This window comes from Orcinus orca, chromosome 1 (assembly GCF_937001465.1).
Source record: "Orcinus orca chromosome 1, mOrcOrc1.1, whole genome shotgun sequence".
NCBI classification, from domain to species: Eukaryota; Metazoa; Chordata; class Mammalia; order Artiodactyla; family Delphinidae; genus Orcinus; species Orcinus orca.
In genome coordinates, this window is record NC_064559.1 from 103513565 (window position 1) to 103530506 (window position 16942).

The 16942-nt window shown below is 44.3% G+C and overlaps 1 protein-coding gene and 1 pseudogene across 3 annotated transcripts in view; both read right to left on the bottom strand.

The window, feature by feature from the left end:
• The window catches only part of TUFT1 (tuftelin 1), a 50765-nt gene extending 34938 nt beyond the window's left edge, over positions 1 to 15827 (bottom strand). For 2 of the 3 annotated variants that reach the window (XM_033415511.2, XM_004285214.4), the window contains exon 1: positions 15668 to 15821. In XM_033415511.2, the coding sequence (XP_033271402.1) occupies positions 15668 to 15727 (60 nt within the window). In that variant the 5' untranslated portion in view covers positions 15728 to 15821. Of the gene's footprint in view, positions 1 to 15667 lie in introns of all 3 variants that reach the window. The other variant, XM_004285215.3, reaches the window with a different exon arrangement.
• Positions 13244 to 13366, bottom strand: LOC117198538 (uncharacterized; annotated as a pseudogene).
• Positions 15828 to 16942: the final 1115 nt, after the last annotated feature.

Here is a 16942-nt window from a genome sequence, read left to right on the forward strand (position 1 = left end):
GTGAATCTACAACTGTCTTTTTTTAAAAAAGTAATACTTCCAGGGCTTCCCTGGTGGCGCAGTGGTTGAGAGTCTGCCTGCCGATGCAGGGGACGCGGGTTCGTGCCCCGGTCCGGGAGGATCCCACATGCCGTGGAGCGGCTGGGTCCGTGAGCCATGGCCGCTGAGCCTGCGCGTCCGGAGCCTGTGCTCCACAGCGGGAGAGGCCACATTGGTGAGAGGCCCGCATATCGCAAAAAAAAAAAAAAAAAAAGTAATACTTCCAGAGATAAAAATTAAAGAATATAATGAAAATAGTTACAATCCTGGACTTCCCTGGTGGCACAGTGGTTAAGAATCCGCCTGCCAATACAGGGGACATGGGTTCGATCCCTGGTCCTGGAAGATCCCACAGGCTGTGGAGCAATTAAGCCCGTGCGCCACAACTACTGAGCCTGCACCCTAGACCCTGTGAGCCACAACTACTGAGCCCGCGAGCCACAGCTACTGAAACCCATGCACCTAAAGCCCATGCACCTCAACAGAGTAGCCCCAGCTCACCGCAACTAGAGAAAGCCTGCACACAGCAACGAACACAATGCAGCAAAAAATAAATAAAATAAATAAATACATTTATTAAAAAAAATAATTATTATAATCCTACTACTCCAAAATAGCCACTATTAAAATGTTAGTGTATTCCTTATAATTTTTCTATGTATATTTTTGAAAGGCATACTACTATATACAGTTATATACTTGCTTTTTTCCCCCTTTAATATTTCATCATTAATTTCCATCACATTAAACATTCTTCAGGGACTTCTCTGGTGGCACAGTGGTTAAGACTCCGCACTCCCAATGCAGGGGGCCTGGGTTCAATCCCTCATCAGGGAACTAGATCCCACATGTATGCTGTAACTAAGTGTTTGAATGCTACAACTAAGGAGCCTGCGTACCATAACTAAGGAGCCCTTGGGCCACAAATAAGGAGCCCACGTGCCACATCTAATGAGCCTGCCTGCCACAACTAAGACCCAGCACAACCAAATAATAAACATTTTAAAAATAAATAAATATTCTTCAAAATTTGCTTTTAATGGCTACTAGTATTCCATGAATAGATCAGACTAATTTATTCAGCCTACCCCCACCCCAGTATAGGTTCCTACCAACTTTTTGCATTTTATTTTTTATATATTTACTTTTTTATTTTAGAAAATATATTTTATTTTGATAGAATGACATGATACACAGCAGTACCTAGATCACCACCAGATTTACTGCCTGGTCCATTACTCCTCAAGCCTAACTTGATTTTCTCTCTTCTTTGCAGAAAAAGAATAGCATTTGGAACAGTTAGACCTTGGCTCAAGCACTGGCTCCAGCTTTCATTTGTTGTGTGTATTAATTTTATTCTCCCTCAGCCTTAGTTTAGTATTAGGTAAGATGGATAGTATAACATTTAAGTGAGAACACAGTGACTAATACACAGTGAGAACACAGTGACTAATACACAGTGACTAATAGACATAAAAAATGCCAGTTCCTCAAATTTGACATAATGCTCCTCTTTAAAATATTTTCCATAAGCATATTCCATATGCTTATAGGTTAAAGTAATATGCCTTGTCATGGGAAAAGATGCATATTAACTCCTACTTCACACTATATACAAACATTAATTCCAAGTGGATTGTAGATGTACATGTGAAAAGCAGAACAATAAAGGTGTTTTTTTTTTTTTTTTTTCCGCGGTATGCGGGCCTCTCACTGTTGTGGCCTCTCCCGTTGTGGAGCACAGGCTCCGGACGCACAGGCTCAACGGCCATGGCTCACGGGCCCAGCCGCTCCGCAGCATGTGGGATCTTCCCGGACCAGGGCACGAACCCGCGTCCCCTGCATCAGCAGGTGGACTCTCAACCACTGCGCCACCAGGGAAGCCCCAGTAAAGGTTTTATAGGAGAACACCTTCATGGCCTTGGAAAGGCAAAATTTTTCTTAACCACAGCACAAAAAAAATCCTCCCCATAAAAAATTGATACATTGGACTATATTAAAATTCTGAACTTTTGTTCATCAAAAGACACCACTAAGAGAGTATGACAACCCACAGAGTAGAAGATATTCACTCTATGACTATCTGACAAAGGATATTCAGAATACATTAAGAATTCCTACAAAACAAAAAGACAAAAAAACAATGTGGTATCCTGGACTGAATCCTGGATCAGAAAAAGGACATTAGTGGAAAAGCTGGTGAAATCCAAATAAATTCTATAATTTAGTTAATAGTATTGTATCAACATTAATGTCTTAGTTATGACAAATGCACCATGGTTATTAAGATGCTAACATTGGGGGAAATTGGGTGAAGAGTATATGAGTATTATCTTTGCAACTTTTCTGTAAATCTAAAATTATTTCAAAATAAAAAGTATAATTAAAGAAAGAAAGTGGGGAGGGAGGGAACATGAGAGGGAGACAGAGTGGTGCCCAACAGAAAAATGGGTAAAAGACTTCAATAGATACATTACATAAGAGGATATCCAAATGTCCAATAAACATATGAAAAGGGTTCCACCTTATTAGTCATCATCATCAAAGAACTAGAAACTAAAACCATAAGGCGAAACCACAAACTACTCATCAGAATGACTAAAATGAAAAAAAAAAAAATACCAAGTTTCCGGGGCTGTGGAAAAATCAGAATGGATGGTGGGTTTGCTCATTATCACAATCACTTTGGAAGTATCTACCAAAGATGAACACATGCGTACCTTATAACACAGCAATTCCACACCTGGTTATCTACTCAACAGAAATGCATACATACTTTCCCCATAAAAAACATATACTAGAATGTTCATAGCAGCATTTTTCACAATAGCCAAAAGCTAGAAATTACCCAAATGTTTTTGGAGTAGAATGGATAAACTGTGATACAGTCATACAACAGAACACTGCACAACAATGAAAAAGAGTGAACATGCAACATGGATGAACTTTACAGAAATGTTAAGCAACAGAAGTCACACACAAAAGTATACTATATGATTCCACTTATATAAAAAGTATAAAAGCAAGCAAAACTAATACATGCTTCAGAAGTCAGGACAGTGGTTACCCTTGAGGGTGGAGGGTAGGTAATGACTAGAAGGGGACAAGAGGGGGCTTCTTGATGATCTGCTTCTTGATCTGGGTGATGGTTAGAGAAATGTATCCAGTTTGTGAAAATTACTTGACTGTACATATATGATATATGCACTTTTATGTATGTATGTTATTGTTTAACACACATAAATGTATGCTTTTTTTAAAAAAGCAAACAAAAAAATTTAAAACGCCTTATTGTAGCATTAAAGTCCCTGCATGATCAGACCTATCACAGTGTATATCACATAATGTCTTGACTCCCACCAGTACCCCACCTGTACCCTACATTAGCTATCCCAAACGTTCCTGATCCAATTGCAGGAAGGCATCCAAATCCAAATTTCTATTTCTGTTGATGAGTTTTCCAATGCAATACACACTCCCACCTCCCCACAAGTGTACATGTCGTTTTCTCCTCCAGGGATAATACGCTTCCCTCCCTTGCCTCCTTGGAGAATTCCCAGTCAACCTTGAAGGCTCAGCTCTAAGGGTCCGACCCTAGCACTCCTTAGTCAGAGCCTGCTCCTGCAACCACTGCACCCTACCTATCCTACACTGTAACACTGGTCCCCTTCCTTCATAACTACTTATTCATTCATCTCCCCAATAAAATCATAAGCTCTCTGAAGACCTCGATGGCTTATTTAGTACAGTGCCTTGCTTAGAGCGGGCATATCAAAGAATATATGTTGTGTGAATTTCAGGTAATGTGGTCCAGGATTTTCCCAATTCTCTTTCTTTTGAGAACATTAGATTCCTCAGTTTAGAGAGGCGGTAGGGAATACTGGAAAAAAGCAGACATGAAAAGGGGAAAACAAGAAAAAAAAAAAAAAAGAGCAAAGACCAAGAAAGGCAACACTAAGAAGAAATATAAGTGGCTAATAAATATATGAAAGATGCTCAACCTTACCAGTAATCAAGGAAATGCAAATGAAAATAATAATGAGTTATCATTTGGGGGGGATTTCATTCAATTCTGATTTAAAAAGTGTAAGATGAGACACATAGAAGTATGCTCACAGCAGCACTGCTTGCAACGGCAAAACACTGGAAACAACCCAAATGGTGCACTGACAAGTAAACGGATGAATGCAATATGGCATATCAGTACAATGAACTACAGCTACATGCTTTGACATGAAGGAATCTCAAAATTAATGTTATATAAAAAAGTAAGCAGTAGAATATAGATACCATGTATACAAAGTTCAAAACATGTCAAACTAAGCAAGATATCACTTGAGCATGCAGTAAAAGCATAATAAAAAGCAAGAAAATAAACACAAAATTCACAAATTCTATGGAGGAAGCAGAGGGGTTATGATCCAGAAAGGACCCCAGGGGGCTTCAAAAGTATGGGTAATGTTCTGTTTCTTAACCTGGTTGTTCAGTACACCAGGACCATTTTATTGCTTTGCTTTAAAACTTCCCATATAGGGACTTCCCTGGTGGTCCAGTGGTTTAAGACTCCGTACTTCCACTGCAGGGCGCATGGCACAGTTCGATCCCTGGTCATCAGGGAACTAAGACCCCACAGGCCACACGGTGTGGCCAAAAAAAAAAAAAAAGAAAAAGAAAAAACTTGACATATACACAAGAATCCTTTCTTGCTTTTCAGTAAAGCGAGTGAGTTACTTCATGTGAATCCTACAGAAATATCATTTTTATTTTTATTTTTTTAAATATTTATTTATTTGGCTGCATGGGGTCATAGTTGCAGCATGCGGGATCTTCGTTGCAGCATGCAGGCTCTTTGTTGAGGCGCTCAGGCTCTAGAGCACGCAGGCTCAATAGTTGCAGTGCTCAGGCTCTCTAATTGTGGCATGCAGGCTCAGTAGTTGTGGCGCACCGGCTTAGTTAAGCAGCATGTGGGATCTTAGTTCCCCAACCAGGGATCGAACCCCGGCTCCCTGCGTTGGAAGGCAAATTCTTAACCACTGGACCACCAGGGAAGTCGAGAAATATCATTTTTAGATCAAGTGACTGGCAAATTTTAAAGATACTGATAATACCTAGGGTTGGTGAGGATGCAGGGAAAAAGACTAATCTCCCATGTATATCGTTGGAGATTATAAAAGTATTTTTAGAAACTAATTTGGTGATATTAATAAAGAGTTTGCATATTTTATAAACCCTTTGAGTAATTCAACTTTTACGAATATGGCCTATGAAAATCCATGCACATTGCCCAAAGAGATGTGTGTAAAACTGTTGACTGTAATACTCTTTACAATAGTTAAAGATGTGGAAACAGCATAAATATTCTTGAGTAAGTGAGTGTGTGAGTCAAGTATGGTAACATCCACACCATGAAATACTACACTGCTGATAAATAAACCTCTATAAATTGACAGGAAAAGACCTCCAAGACATATTAAGTGAAAAAAAAGCAAGTCACAAATTCATTCATAAAATGTGACTTCTTATTTATTTAAGTACACACATATGTTCATAGTATTGGTAATTGCCAGTTCCTAAATAAAGCAATTACTACATGCTGAGCCCTATTAGGCACTGTTCTAAGTGCTTTACATGTATTAACTCATTTAATCCTCACGACACAACTATATGGTAGGTATCAATTCCCATTTTATAGACAAGAAAACTGAGGCACAGAAGTTAAGTATCTTGCCCAAGGTCATATAACTAGTAAGGAGCAGAGCCAGGATTCAAACCCAGGCCCTGTGGCTCCAGAGTCTGTGCTCCTACCCACCATGCCACGTTGGCAATTCTTGAAAGTAAGCACAACAGAAAAGCACTGAATTCATATACACTAAGCTAGAGAAAGCCAAGGGAGTCAAGGGACTTTCAGTCCATATACTTCTATAGTGATTTAAACTTCTGCAACAAAAATGTATTTGTGTGACATTCCTATAATAAAATATATAAAATAAAGAGAAGGAAAGAAAAAGTACTAAACTTAGAGGTGGGATCTGAGCAAATCCCACCTACTAATCCTTGACCAAATCATTTTATTTCTCCGGGCAATTTTCCATCTACAAAATGGGGGTAATAATACCTACCTTGCCTACACTTTAGGCAGGGTAGGTAGATGTGTAGGAACAGTGTGAAAGTGCTTTGCAAACCATAAATCACTTCACAAAAGTAAGGCAGCATTAACTTTCCCAAGGAGCTCTGGAAAGACCGCAAGGGAGGAGAGTAGGTGAGACAAACTGTCTAAAAGAAGCCTGTGACTAAATCTAGGGTTCTCTCTGGCACCTCATCCTCTAGGACCAGAGGATCCGGTCTGTAAGGCCACAGACTTCACCCCACGACCCCAAACCATAGCCAAGAAGGAAAACCCAGGCCCCTCTCTGCTTGGTGCCATTGGTCCTTTTCTGGGGCTGGAGTGACCCCGAGGCTGCGAGCAGGCTCCAGGGAGCTTTAGGAATACCCCAAGATGTCTAGCAGGGTGGTCCCCACTGGGTGCTCTCTGAACGGCAAGATAGGAAGGGGAGCCATCTTCTCTAAGGAAAAAGGAGCAGAGCTAATCACAAGGTAAGCAGTCTCTAACCTCATAAACATTCCTGGGGAGAAGCCCAGCCAACTCCAAATTATAGGCAGCCTCTCCACTCTGTTCAAACAAATCTGCAGCTGTGACTCACGCCTCAGAGTGGGGAGGGGGGTCAACACAGAGCTGAGGGCTTAGAGATCAAGACGCTGAGGAGGAGCGATACGGAGATATATCAGGGAGGCCCCGGAGGTTCTCACATCACTGGCTCACGTCAATAGGGGAAAGATCTATGGGAAAATACGTTTCCCCAGCTCCCACTCCCCAGGCTGCTATGAGGGCCATGAGGACTGGATGGCGGGTGAGGATCAAGGGACTCCGAGAAGGAAGTAAGGGAAGTGGAAGATTGCCCCTGAGCTGCAAACCAGCATCCTTAATTTATCCTCTCCCTACAACCCACTCTTCCACCATTTTGTCCCTCTACCCTGTTCCCTGTTCCCACCGGGAATGTACATGGTCTCTCAAGCTGCTACAGCAGCAGCCACCTCAATTTTCCCCTTCTGAGAAATGGGAATAGCCAGCACCTTGAAACAATGGTTCCCAAGAGGTCAGGATGAGGAAAGCCCCAATAAAGTCAAAGAGGCCGGATGCAGTGGTTGGGGGATGACCCTCTCCTGGCTGAGACTGCTAACCCACTCAGCTCACAGATCTCAGGTACCCTTGGTCCTGCCTTTTGCAGGGCTCTCTAGGTCAGAGATGGTGCTTTGTTGGGGATGGCACAAAGAATCAGTCCTGCTCCTCCCCACAGATTAGCCAACAGAACAGGTATTTGCTTTTTATCTGGCTACCCGCCCAGAGGCATGGGCTGGACAAGCTCTATGCAGAGGGCTGACCAGGATGACTGGGAGGTGAAATGAGAAAAAGGGATTTAGGGTGGCACCCTAAATGGGGCAGCCTTTCTCATTCCCTGGATCCCTAGCACAGGGAAACACCAGGGCCTGGAACATAGAGTGTGTACATAGAGGGAGGTGGGCTCCTGAACTCTCCACTCTGAGAAAGACACCCTTTTGCTCAGCCAATCTCCCTTCACGAAACCCACCTAGTGCCCAGCCAGCCTGGAATTCCCAGGTCCCCAGCACCCTCTCCCCTCTCTAGTCTCTGATTACCTTGTTTTGTGATTTTTGCTTCTTTGCCTCCAGGCCCTAGAAGACCATTTCCTCTTCTTTCCCCTGTATTTTCTTCTCCTCTTCCTGCCCCTGCTGGCTAGGCTTAAATCTGGGTCAACAGCCTCCCTGGCGCATACCTGTTCCCTCAACTAAACATCCCCACCCCTAGGAGACAAAGGTGTTTCACAAGACTCTGCATCATGACCCAAAGAGGCACATACCACAATTACCAGCAAGCGAGGAAACCTGTCCCACCTGCTCTGAGCACGCGTGTGTGGAACCAAAACCATCTGCGTGCACACACCGCCCCGCTACTCCCACCCGGGAGAAATATGGGCAAACTTTGGCGCCCAAAGCCTGGTGACTGGGTAAGCCTCCTCACCCAGATCCTCCCACAGAGCCCAGGATTCCCCAAATTCCTGGCAGGCTTGGAGACATCAGCTGTAGTGCTCCTGAAGGTGAGAACTTGCAATGAATGGGGGAGATGGAGTGGAGTGAGGAGGAATTTATGGGCTGAGCTTGAGGCAGGTCTCATGAGTGGAAGGAACAGGCAGTCACCAAACTTGAATGGTTCCTCTGCCCAGGAGTTTCTTCCCCACCCAGGTGTCACAGAGCCAGGGCTTCCACCATTTTAGAATTCATTCATTCCTTTGGAGTAAGCATCAGTGACTCCAGATGAATCCCCTTTTAAAACGCAAACATTCTCACCCAGCAATTCCAATCCTAGGTATTTCTTTCCAAGAGAAAGTAAAATGTAAATCCACATAAAAACTTGTAAACAAATGTTCATAGCAGCATTATGCACAATAGACAAAAAGAAGAAACCACCCACTAATAAGGACCTACTGTCTAGCATAGGGAACTCTACTCAATACTCTGTAATGGGCTACATGGGAAAAGAATCTAAAACGAGTGGATATACATATATGTATAACTGATTCACTTTGCTGTACACCTGAAACTAACACAACATTGTAAATCAACTATACTCCAATAAAAGTTAAAAAAAAAAAAGAAGAAACAACCCTAAAGTCCACTCACATTTATTCACGATGAACATGTCATAATATATCCATACAATGGAATATTATTCAGCCATAAGAAGTAATGAAATACTGATTCATGTTACAACATGGATCAACCTTAAAAACATGATAATTGAAGGAAGCCAGTCACAAAGGATCACATGTTATATGATTACTTTTAGATAAAATATCTAGAATAAGCAAATCATAGAGAAAGAGACTGATGGGATTGGGGGGGTGTTGGAAGAAAACAGGGAGTGACTGCTAATGGGTCAGGATTTCTTTATGGGGTGATGAAAGTATTCTAAAATCAGTTGTGCTGATGACTATACAACTGTGAATATACTAAAAACCAATGAACTGTATACTTTAAATGGGTGATATGTACAGTATGTGAATTATATCTCAATAAAGCTGTTATAAAAAGAAAATGAGGCCTATAGTAAGCGTTCAGTAAATTACAGCTTTAGTTTAAAAAAAAAGAGTCGGGCTCAGGAAAGACTTGGTCTCAGGAAAGACTTGGTATGTAACTAATGCAGCTTCTGAGGTCCTAAAGGAATGACACCTATTCCAGGGTAAAGACAAAGGTTCAGACTGCAACTGATATAAAATTTCAAATCCACTCAGGCATTGAGAGAACCTCTCTGGCCTAGACTGACCAACATAAAAAAATGTAGAGAGGACTGGTGGTGGGTGGGGGAGGGGAGAGCAAATATTCTAAGGAAGGGTAACACTGATAGGATACTTAAAGGGAATCACTTTATCAGAGTCCAGTGCATCATGGGATACCAGCTGCCTTGGCCATGATTTCTGAAAAAGGAGGAGGAGGAAAGGAGCCCAGAGTGGGATGCTAAAATATGAACCCTGACTATATCACTCTAAGACAGTCCTGGCTGAGTTGGGACTAGCGAAGGTTACGCAGGTCTTCACTCTGGGTCTACCTATAGGTTCCTTCTAATCCTCAAGACCCTCCACTGGTAGAGGAAAGGGGAAAGGAACATGTAAGAGCAAACATCAACATAATGAGAAGGAGCAAACCTTGACCAGACCACAGAGTTCCCAGACTTTCTCCATCCCTTGACCGGGGGAAGATAAAACACTCTAGCCAGTAAGTAACAGAAAATAACAACTAACATCTGAGCACCTACCGTGTGCCAGGCATTGTGCTTAATGGTTCATATGCATTCTTCACAACAACCTTATGAGAAGGGTGCAATTATTATCCCCATTTTAAGGAGGAGGAAACTGAGACAAGAGATAAAGTAATTTACCAAAGTGATCTTGGGCAAAGCAAACACTGAAACCCTGACTCTAGTCCACTGGGTCAGATTCCCAGAACTAGGCTCTTAACCACAATGTTATTAATAGAATCATAGTTTAGTCAAAAATTGTGATATACCAAAAATGGGCAGAAGACCTAAACAGACATTTCTCCGAAGCAGACATACAGATTACCAACAAACACATGAAAAGATGCTCCACATCACTAATCATTAGAGAAATGCAAATCAAAACCACAATGAGGTATCACCTCACACCGGTCAGAATGGCCATCATCAAAAAATTTATAAACGATAAATGCTGGAGATGGTATGGAGAAAAGGGAACCCTCCTGCACTGTGGGTGGGAATGTAAATTGCTACAGCCACTATGGAGAACAGTATGGAGGTTCCTTAAAAAACTAAAAACAGAGCTACCATATGACCCAGCCAATCACACTACTGGGCATATGCCCTGAGAAAACCATAATTCAAAAAGATACATGTACCCCAATGTTCATTGCAGCACTATTTACAATAGCCAGGACATGGAAGCAACCTAAATGTCCATTGACAGATGAATGGATAAAGAAGATGTGGCATATATAGAATGGAATATTACTCAGCCATAAAAAGGAATAAAACTGAGTTATTTGTAATGAGGTGGATGGACCTAGAGTCCATACAGAGTGAAGTAAGTCAGAAAGAGAAAAACAAATACCGCATGCTAACGCACATATATGGAATCTAAAATAACGGTACTGATGAACCTAGTGGCAGGGAAGTAATAAAGATGCAGACATAGAGAACGGACTTAAGGACACAGGGGGAAAGGGGAAGCTGGGATGAAGTGAGAGAATAGCATTGACATATATACACTACCAAATGTAAAATAGATAGCTAGTGGGAAGCCGCCGCATAGCACAGGGAGATCAGCTCGGTGCTTTGTGACCAACTAGAGGGGTGGGATAGGGAGGGTGGGAGGGAGACTCAAGAGGGAGGAGATATGGGGATATATATATATGTATAGCTGATTCACTTTGTTATAAAGCAGAAACTAACACACCATTGTAAAGCAATTATACTCCAATAATGATATAAAAAAAGTTGTGGGGCTTCCCTGGTGGCGCAGTGGTTGAGAGTCTGCCTGCCGATGCAGGGGACACGGGTTCATGCGCCGGTCCGGGAAGACCCCACATGCTGCGGAGCGGCTGGGCCCGTGAGCCATGGCCGCTGAGCCTGCGCGTCCAGAGCCTGTGCTCCGCAACGGGAGAGGCCACAACAGTGAGAGGCCCACATACCGCAAAAAAAAAAAAATTGTGATATTAATTTCTTTGGGAAGATGAGAGAAGGAAAAGGGAGCATGTAAGGAGTGGGAGTATAAACCTTCCTATAATTCCTACAATAGGAAGTCAATGATGTCTAAAACTGATAAATCATAAGCATACTATTTAGAAACATGGCAGTAAACACTAGAAAGAGCTAAAAGAGTTAAAAGTGGTAACTTCCATGGGGCAGGCCTTGGGTAGGGAACTGCTTACAATTTTCTTTTAAAGGCCTTTTGATATTAATAGATCTTTTTAAAAGCATACACATGTATTCCTTTGATAAAAAATGATTAAAAAGGAAAAAGAAAGAAAATCAGAGATCATGCCAATCAAAGTCTACTGTTGCTCTTGCCACAGTTTCCATCCTCCTCCACTGATAACAGCACTTGGGTTTGGCTTTGGAGAATCTCCCTCCTTCACTGGGCAATCCGGTGGGCCTGTCAATCAAGGAACCCCAACATGCCCTGGCCAAGGGGGAGAAGGGGCCAGTGACACCCTCTTGGAATCTTGAGCAGAATGGCAAAAAGACCTAAAACAGCTGGAAACACTTCACCCAGAAGCAGAAGCCCTCCATTAATACCTTCCACTTACCCAGGCCCCAGGACTCCCTTGGTTCGGACTTTTTAAGCTCTCCCTTAAATCCTCTGTGTTGCCCATTTCCGTCTAATAAATTCCTCTTTTGCTTAAGTTAGCTGGAGCCACTCTCTATTGCTTATAATAAGGGAACTTAAATGGGAATGTCTAAAAAAAATGAGTTTGAGGTTTATCTGTGCTTTTATTTGCCAGTGTAACTCACTACAGTGGTTTGCAAACTTTTTTGACCTAAAAAATACATTTTACATCACAATCAAATAAACACACACACACACATATATATAATATGTATACACAGACATAACTGAAACAAAAGTTTTGCCAAAATGTCTACCCTAACACTCTGAGAGTGTTAATTCTATTTCTTTTTTTTAAGACTTTATTGTTTTTAGAGCAGTTTTAGGTTTACAACAAAATTAGCAGAAAGGTACAGAAATTTCTCATATACCTCCCCACACACATGCATAGCCATTATCAATATCATTCACCAGAATGGTACTTTTTAACCAAAGATGAACATACATTGATACATTGTAATTACCCAACATCCACAGATCACCTTAGGGTTCACTCTAACGAAGTGAATGGTGCTGCACGTTCTATGGGTTTGGACAAAGGTATAATGACATATATCCATCGTTATAATATCATACAAAGCATTTTCACTGCCCTAAAACACTTCTGTATTCTGTATATTCATCTCCCCTCTCCCCCAAGACTCCTGGCATCCATTGATCTCATTACTGTCGCCATAGTTTTACCTTTTCCAGAATGGCATATAGCTGGAATCTCTTTCTTCCTTTTTGAAAAGAGAGTTCAAAGCCTTTATGCCTATAAGACCACTCATGGCCCACCCATGCATGGACTAGACAGGATCTAAAAGGCAAACTCGGGGCTTCCCTGGTGGCGCAGTGGTTGGGAATCTGCCTGCCAATGCAGGGGACACGGGTTCGAGCCCTGGTCCGGGAGGATCCCCCATGCTGCGGAGCAGCTGGGCCCGTGCGCCACAACTGCTGAGCCTGCGCTCTATAGCCCACGCACCTAGAGCCTGTGGTCCAAGATGAGAGAGGCCACCACAATGAGGGGCCTGTGCGTGGCAATGAAGAGTAGCCCCCGCTCATCATAACTAAAAGGAAAGCCCACGCACAGCAACGAGGACCCAACGCAGCCAAAAATAAAAAATTAAATAAAATTTTTAAAAAAGGCAAACTCTTCTAATACTGCAACTTTTCGTCTAATATTGAGCCCTTCCCACTGGTCCTGCCCAGTAGAGGTACAGGGGGACACCTGTAGGGTATTTATTTATAGGAAGGCCACAAGTTTTGAGCCCCTTGTTACAATGATTCCTGTTGGGTGTGTTGTAAACAGAGGAACCATTTCTTCCGGCTTCCTGCTCTGAGCACATCTATTTCTTTTTTAACGCTGGTTCTGACCCACTAAGTTGATCTCAGTGATTATGCGATTATGATCAGCAGTTTGAAAAAAAAAACACTGGCTCCCTGTACCTGCCACATCTACCTCCAACAATAAAAGCAACCCAGAGAATGCATTAGCCATATTTCCATGTCCATGTGCAGTGCACGGAGGCATATGGCCTGGCTGGTGGAGAAATACCAACACAGTCCAAGGGTCCTGACATTCACTAGGACACACCAGACAGTTAAACTGTCTACGCTGCAGACACCAGAAGAAACATCTGTTCGTTTATTTATTCACTCACTCACTTTACACATGCACTGAGCACTCCTTCAATGGTGTGAATATACAAGAGGTTCCTGGAGACTGTCCAGAGCCATAAATTCTATCTGCAGGATGGCTCAGAGGAGAGGAATCCAGGAAAAAGCTTGTCTCCTGACTGATCGATTGTTTACAATCTCCTCCCCTTCCTTAAGAGCTCAGGAATGTCTCTTAACACCAGATCTCAGCAATAGTTATGTCATTCCCACCTTTGAAGTCAAATAACTCTCAAGCCCAGCCTAGAAAGAAAGAATAAAAGGGAATTTCTGTCTCCCCCTCATTCTAGAGGTCTCTGATAAGCTTCAAACTAATCTATGGCTGGAGATTGTCTGAATTCCTTGCTATTTTTCAATCCACTATTTTCCCCCGCCAGACAAGCAGCAAAACATCAAGGGATGGAAGAGAGTGTCAATTCATTCTCAACACTGCCAATGCCTTAGACTTAAGACTTTTCTGGATCTCTTTTCTACAGCAAGCAAAAAGAAGTGCAAACACCCCTCTCCTTTATTTTCCTCATACCCCGTTCCCTGCCTCAACCATCCCAAAACAGTGAGCAAGCTCATGGAGTAGGACTTGGGACTGACACGATAGAGGATGGATTTTTTCTATCTACTGAAGATGAGGCATGGAGGTACGGGGGTTGGGCAGTAGCAAGACCTGAATTGTAATGTGGTGGAAACTCTCACAGCCTGGGCAGAAACAGAGAGGGGACTGTGAACAGAATTAAGTGATCATGTATACCCTAAACTTGAAATGAGAAACTAGTCAACAAATATTCTTTGAAGAGCCATAATTCAGGTGCACATGGGTTAGCTCTATCTCAAGGGCATGCTGAGAGGAAGAGGGGAAGGGAATCAGAATCGGAGTGGAGTGGGGGAAAGGGAGGCATACAAACGCCCCATCACCTTGTCTCTCATTTCACTCCCCCCCACAATAGCTTAGAAATTGATGAAATAATACACACCCATTCTGGGTTAAGTTCCCCAGCAGACCTAGAAACACTCAGCCACAAGTTACCCTCCTCTGCCTCTGGAGAGGAAGAATCATACAGTCTGCTGGGGTGGGGAGGAGACCAGGTACTGGGAGCCAAGGCAGTGAGGGGAGCTGGGCAGATCGGTTAGCACTGGAGCAGACGGGTGAGCACTCCTCTTTCCCCCACTCTCACTCCGTCCAGAAGCTCTCGCGTAAGTCACTTCCCTCCCCTTCTCAGCCCAGGTTCTGGCATCCCCTCCATCCACTTGCCCCGGGCTTGAAGGCTGGAGACGGAAGCAAAACCAACAACACGTCTCAGGAAGCTATCGGTTGGCCGACGGGGGGAGGGGAGCAGGAGACCCTCCATGGGGGGAAAGAGGAGAAATCCTCTTTCAGCAGACAGGTGACCCCCAAGCAGACAGCCCTATCCCCACCTAGCGAAAGGTAAGAGTCCCTGGCCAATCTCAACGTACCTGGAGTTCTACCGCCCCCACCCTCCAGTCCAAGCCCTAGGATTTCACTCTCTACCCTTTGTCTTGCTACTGCTCACCCAAAGCCCCATGAAGTTCTTTGAAGGGCCCCTGAGGTCACCAGGACCCACAGAAAAGCCTAATCCCCCTCGTTGGGAACCAAAGTTCAAAAGAGCACAGGGATCCCGTCCCTGGAGCTCATTCTCCTACGACGCAATCTAGCAGCGCACAGGACGCCCGAGCAGCGCGCACCTGGAGATCCGCGCTCAGTTCGGGCAGGAGCCGCAGTGTCCTCCCAAAGGGCAGGGACGCCCCTTGTCCTTGAGCCTCAAAACAGTCTTCATCCCGCAACTCCCCAGGATTCCACCTCCCGCCGAGAAGCGGCAGAAAAAGAGAAGCGCCGCGAGGAGCTGACCGCACCGAGCGCTGCACCAGGTGATGTCAGCGAACTCCTCGCTGGGCACTGGAAGGGCGGAATTAGAAACCGAGAATACCGCGCGAGGGGAGGCGGTGCGGACGCTTTTTCTTACCGCGGTTTGCCCCTCCGGGTGCACATCCACCAGTGTACACCAGCTATGCGTCCCGTTCATCTTCTGCTGGGGTCGCAGCTGGGACCCCAACCCTGGGCCCTGCGGTCCGACTTCTCCCAGACTGGCGCGCGCCGAACCTTTCCTTGTATAGGCACGTCACGGGCGGAGGCACGATAGGACACGCCCCTAGGACGCCGTTCGCCAACAAGCGAGCAAAGGGATGCAGTGGGCGTGGCCTAGACGTTTCAGGGCACGCCCATCTGCGCGCTCTCAGATTTACCTAAAGGTGGGGCTTAGGAGCTGCTTTTCTGCTTAACTGAAGTTTTGCCTAGCGTTATGTATGGTTGTACCTTAAACATTAGTCTTGCCCTCTCCTTTCAACTCCAAGACCAGTATTGGTAAGACAGAATCACCCTGCCTGCCCCTAGAGGATGAGGAGTTCGAAAAAAGCTTCCATACATTCTCCTCTCCTTATACATAGGCCAGCCTGTAGGCTTTGTGGAGCTGAGCAAACATTTCCTCCACTGTACAGGCTCCCAAGACCAGCTCACTCAGACTGGCCTAAGCCAGTCTGGCAGGTGCCCTTCCCTGGCAGGAAGCCCAGGCCAAAGGCAAAGCTAGCTTGGCTCTGGGTGGGGCTTGTTTTGCAGAAGCTATTATACCAAAGCTGCCCTAATATGGATGGGAGAGGTGGGACACATTGCCTTAAAAGGAATTTGCATTCTTGAGAAGGGATGAACCTCAACTTCTCCAGTGGCATTTGCTCTCTAAGCCCAGGTTAGCATCTTAAGGGCCTAGAATAGAGGATGGCCAAGCAGGACCTTGGAGCCTCTTCCAGCCCAACTGCTCTCAGCAGGTGGCTTCTCCACTGGGCTATGGTCCACATGGACACCAGACAAGAAGAGGTCTGACCCACTCTTGAGTGGGCAGAACCCCTAAATCTGGCAATAGGCTCTGGTGAACAGCTAGCTCTCTTCAAGGCAACACAAGGGCAGGGATGACAGAAACTTCCCCACCTCTCATGGAGGGACTGGGTCCCATGCCTGGTAAGAATGGATGGGTATCTTTGCGCCTGGGAGGTGCATGCTTGGGCTATCCCTATGCCCCAAAGGAATAAAACCCATTTCTGGTCTGTCTCCTTTAACCCTCAGAGAAGGCATTTACTGGCCTTGCTATTCCCAAAAGTTTCCTCAGGAAAGAATGGAGCTGCTATAAACACTTCTCGGTTCCCTAAGTTCCATCTGATCTGTTGTAAAAGGCCTCTAAAAGTGAGGT